The sequence below is a fragment of the Solanum dulcamara genome, chromosome 8, assembly GCF_947179165.1.
Source record: "Solanum dulcamara chromosome 8, daSolDulc1.2, whole genome shotgun sequence".
In the NCBI taxonomy this organism is placed as follows: Eukaryota; Viridiplantae; Streptophyta; class Magnoliopsida; order Solanales; family Solanaceae; genus Solanum; species Solanum dulcamara.
In genome coordinates, this window is record NC_077244.1 from 52,519,991 (window position 1) to 52,525,596 (window position 5,606).

The following is a 5,606-nucleotide window of genomic DNA, read 5'->3' on the forward strand; positions in this document are numbered from 1 at the left end:
ACGACAACTCAGTAATTTACACACTAACCACATCATACTAACAACATTAGCTTCCATATATGTAAGAACATCATATTAACTTTACAAACTTCTAAAACAAATCTCCAACTACTACAACTTTATAAGGATCCTTAAGCTTTTATTAGCAACATAGAATCCATAACAACAACTAAAACACTAAATAGAATCAATTCACCATAACTTGTCAAACCACTCCCATATTTGGCCACACAACTACATGCATATTTTCATGAATTTTTCATCCATTTCTATACCTTACAACAACAACCACATACTATATAAAATTAATCCATTCTCTCTACACAACATCACACATACATGATCAACACCAACACACTTATTTTCATATACTTCATCCATTTCTTCACTCTACAACATATACCAACCATCCATATTTTATAAAGAAGATTGAAACCTTACCTTTTCCACTTAGTTCTTCAACTTGGCTAGAATTGTGCCTTGCAAGAATGAATAGTCTTCTTGTCCCAACAATCCCTCTATGTTGATTAGAGCCTTCAACTTGCTTGGAATACTAGAAGAGATAATTTTTGGAACAAGATTTTAAGGGATAAAATTCCTAGCTATGCCGATTTTCCGACTTATTTTTTTCCCTTCTTTCTTTCTCCAACTTTCTTGAAAGTTCTAGGAATTTAAACAAGATGACTACTAAGTCATCTTTTGACTTCTCTACTTCTTGAAGTTTCTAGCAAACTAGAGGATATATCTATTTAGATAGTATATGGGTAATGGGCCTTCTTAGTTAATGAACTAATTTCCAAAAGTTGGGTCATTTCTTGTGTTGGGCCTCAATTCTTCTATCATTATTATTAGGGTAAATTACCCTTTTACACAACTTCCCCTAATATATTTACTTTTACTCCCATATACAGCAAAAAATTTCCAAATTCCCTCCTTTTCCTTTCTCTCTCTAAAAGTCACTTATACATCCGCCCTATTCCTCTATTCTTGCCCTAATTTGCTCTTGTTAGTTAGTTACTCTTCAAGTATTAATCAATTTCAAGGTTCCAAATAAGGTAATGTATCAATCTTTCCTTATATGGAATTTTAATTCATCCTCATTCAATATGATTTCTCCTAAAATTTGTATATTTTGATTTCTTCTGAAAATCTTTGAAAAATCTTCTAATTTTTTATCATTTGCTTTCTTCTGTAAATCTTTCAATTTGTGTTTCTCATACCTTAGCTTATACATACGGATTCCGTTCATGGTCTCAAACAGTCCACTAAAAATCAACGAATTCTTATTTCTCTCGGGTCTGATTCGTCTTGGGAAGGTTACGACGAAGTTAGATCCAAACATCGTAACGATCCAGCAGTGATGAATAAGCTACGTGAGAATTTGAAGTCGAAAGCTACAGTTAAACATGCACCCAATGAAATAGACAAAAAGATTGAAGGGGTTACAACACGCCCTAATCTCCCAAAGGTATGTGTTCAATTAAGTTTTTTTGTTTTAGAATGAAAATTTTGTGAAGGTTTTAATGTTTCTGATACATATCATTTATGTATCAGATACATAATATCTTTTTAAAAGGAAATCTTTTGGAGGTTTTTTATTTCTGATATATCATGTTTAAGTGTCTGTTGTTTTAATTTTTAATGATTCTGATACATATACATTTATGTATCAGATACATATTATCTTTTTCAAATGTATTTTTTTTGGAGATTTTCTATTTCTGATACATCATTATTAAGTGTCCGTTTCTGTTGTTTTAATTTTTAATGACTCTGATACATATATATTTATGTATCAGATACATAATGTATTTTTCAAATATAATTATTTGAGATTTACTATTTCTGATACATTATGTTTAAGTCTCAGTTTATGTTATTTCAAGTTTAATGATTCTGATACATCTACATTTATGTATCAGATACATAATGTATGTTTCATATGAAATTTTTTGAGAATTACTAATTCTGATTCATCATCTTTAAGCCTCAGTATTTGTTATTTCAAGTTTTAATGATTCTGATACATATACATTTATGTATCAGATACATAATATTTTTTTCAAATACAATTTTTTTAGAGATTTACTATTTCTGATACACCATGTGTAAGTGTCATTTTTTGATGTTTCAAGTTTTAATGATTCTGATACATATACATGTATGTATAAGAATATAATATATAATTATTTCTGATACATCTTCTGTATGTATCAGAATCTCATTTTATGCATCAGATATCTTAATGCATATGATACATCGTATCCATGTATAAAGTTCAAGTTGTATTTAACCATTTTCATGTCAATGCAGGGAATGAAATACGTCATCAAGAAGATCCCGTCCCACCCATTGAGATTCGGAACGGCATATAGGGCTAATTTTCTTGATGATTTTGAATCATCAATAGGTGAAGAAGGTATAAAGTTATTTAGGCAATCTATATTTGGTCACTACTTAGATATGCCAAACTGCAACTTTCAAGGGCAAATCATCAAATGCCTCTTACTTCTTGAGGTAGACCAAAAAAACAAAGAAGAACTGCACATTCGTCATGTGCAGGGTAATATACTGCGATTTACAATAAATGATTTTGCTATCATTACTGGTTTGCAATGCACCGGTAATATGAATGACTTCAAGTATTCTGATGATCAAGCAAGTAGATTATTGTCTTTATATTTTCCTGGTGCCAAAAATGGGGTCAACAAAGCTCATTTCGTTGAGCGTTTTCTGGTTGGAGGATGGAAAACAAACGAAGATGCCGTTCAGATGGCCATTCTCTATTTCATCCATACTTTTGTTTTTTCTCAACTAGGTGATGCACCTATATCAGTTGATGATTTCAAGATGGTAGAAGATGATAGTTATGAGCAATATCCATGGGGGAAATTAGCATATTCAAAATTGATAAAAGGAATGCGTCAAGAGTTTTCAAATGCCAAACAAATGTATCGTCTAGGCGGCATGCCATACGCTCTGAATGTTTGGATATATGAATGTGCATCTCAAGTTCCCTTTGAAATTGCTGTAAGAGTGGGTAATAAAATTCCCAAAATTCTTAACTGGCGTGTTGTCGCCGTGAAGCCAAAATTTGAGACCTTCATGTCTACCATCTTCAGTGAGGTACATGCTTTGAATATTATTCGTTTATGCACTGATTCATTATACATAAAATCTAAGATACATTATATATCCATGACCTTGATGCAGTATAATTTGATTCATAAAGTAGATGTATCAGCTCATATATTTATGTATCAGGATATAAATGTATCAAGATATAATGTATCTTATACATATACTTTATATAACCTTTCTGATACATATAATGGTATGTATCAGAAAGGTATTTACAGCTCATGAAAACTCATTTATCAGTATTTACAGCTCATGAAAACTCATTTATCAGTATTTACAGCTCATGGAAACTCTATCTTATGTATCAAATTATAATGTATCAAGAATTACATCTCATGATACATCTGCATGTATGTATCAGATAATGTTGTTTTTCTATCAGTTTAGCATGTATGAAGGATTAATGTTTCTGATACATCATGTTTATGTATCAGCATTAACATGTATCAATTATTCAATTTTTTTTGCAGTATCCATGCTCCAACATTGTCCAATCTCAACATGAAATGGAATCTATTGTCGTTCATGACAGCCAACAGAAACCTGAAGATTCAACATCGGCTGCCAAGGTCAATTTCAGAAAACCTCATAAAGTCACTGGATTTGAGGACTTTTCAACAACACCACCCACTAAATTTTTAAAGAGATCCAGGGATGTCGCTGAGACATCTTCTCCACCTCCTTCCAAGAGAATGAAGACTTCCCCTGCTAAAAAGCCAATTCAAGTAGAAATAGCCAACATGCACAAGGATTTCTTACCACCAAATAAATCAGAAAATCTTGTTTCTCCTGACAATGAACCGGGGGCAAAGTCACCAAAGGAATCAGAAAAACCTGTTTCTCCTAACAATGTACCAGGGGCGAAGTCAGCTGTAGGAGGTGAATCTTCCGGTCATTCGGATCGAATTATTCATATGCAATTCAAAGCATTGAAAAAGTCCATAAAGAAGTCTCTAAAGAGATACGTAAGTTATTACTTTAAGATGTATCACGTACAATATACTTTTAATTAGGTGATACATTCTGATTTTTCATATACATGTATCAAGGTTGACCGGAATTTCAAGCATTTGGAGAACAAAATGGATTCAAATCACATTGATCTTTTGAAAGCCATCGACAGTATGGCGAACCGAATGACTGGCACATCATCTCAAGTTAAAAAAGATGATTTTGATCAATTATTCCATGTGGTTGAACAACAAGAAGCACCTACTGGATTGGAGGTGCACAATTTTGCAAATAAATCTGACCCACCCCAAAAAAATGACAAATCTAATGTCCAGGAACATATTAAGGTACATACATCATGTAATATTTGATATTTATGCTTTTAAACTTCTGGATACTTTTCATTGTCATGTATCAAATGTAAATGTTATTATGTTTTCAGGGACCTGAACCATCCACCATGATAAATCAGGTGGACAACATATCGGAACAAAGCATTTCAGCAGATGTTCCTGAATTATTTGATCAGCAAGTTTATTCTGATACATTAAAGGTAATGTATCAGAAACAAATTGATGAACAATTTGATTCTATATATATATTTTGTATAAGCTCTACCTCTTTAAATATATATATATCTAGACATTTAGTACATATATATCATAAGTAAATGTTATTATGTTTCCAGGAAGATGAACCATCCGTCAAGGATGTATCAGCACACCAAATGGAACCACAAAGAGTAGATACTGATCAGCTTATTGCTGATTCTGATACATTACAGGTAATGTATCAGATTCTTTACTGAGATAAAGTCAACATTATTAATTTTTTTAATGACGTTATACATTACGTGTAGAACACTGGAAAGAAAGATGGAAGAGTAGCTGATGATAAATCTGCCAAAGTAGAAGAGCAAGTCGAGGAGATTGAAAAAGAAAAAATCAATCCAAGCACAACAGAATCCAATACTTCAGCACCATTTTCGACCAAAACTCTGGATGTGATAGATGCTCTAATATACGGACTTCCATTACCAGCCATGCCATTGACAGCTGTTAGTAATGAGCAAGTTCAGGATGAATGTCTATTACGCGATAGCCAGCTACCAACCACTCTTCCATCAAAAGCTAATGTATTGTCTGACGATGCGAAGACACCATCTCGAAGAAGCAGGATTCCTTCGAAGATCTTACAGTCGCCGTATCTTTCAAACTTTGGGTCGAGTGAAAAGGGAAAGGAAAATTTGTCAGATGTTACGCATCAGACACACCCTTTTGAAGGTTTTGGTATTTGCTATCAACCCCCTTCCGAGCTTGTCACAGACTACTCTCAATGGATAGATAAAGGACTTCTAAAATCACATGGCAACAAGTAAGTATGACATATTCAACTTATACCCATACAAGTCGTGTATTATATTTGTTATGTTATTAAACTACAAGTTTCCATTCAGGAATTCGAAGGAGGATCATTACAGATCTAAGTGCTCTTCATTCGGCTTTGAAAAAATG

At 32.8% G+C, this 5,606-nt stretch overlaps 1 protein-coding gene across 1 annotated transcript; it reads left to right on the plus strand.

The window, feature by feature from the left end:
• Positions 1-1,311: 1,311 nt before the first annotated feature.
• On the plus strand, positions 1,312-4,838 carry LOC129899951 (uncharacterized). The gene is made up of 6 exons (XM_055974945.1): positions 1,312-1,468; positions 2,314-3,126; positions 3,612-4,013; positions 4,191-4,439; positions 4,535-4,650; positions 4,781-4,838. Exons 1-6 carry the CDS (start codon positions 1,361-1,363, stop codon positions 4,836-4,838), a joined length of 1,746 nt encoding a protein of 581 aa, XP_055830920.1. The 5' UTR covers positions 1,312-1,360.
• Positions 4,839-5,606: the final 768 nt, after the last annotated feature.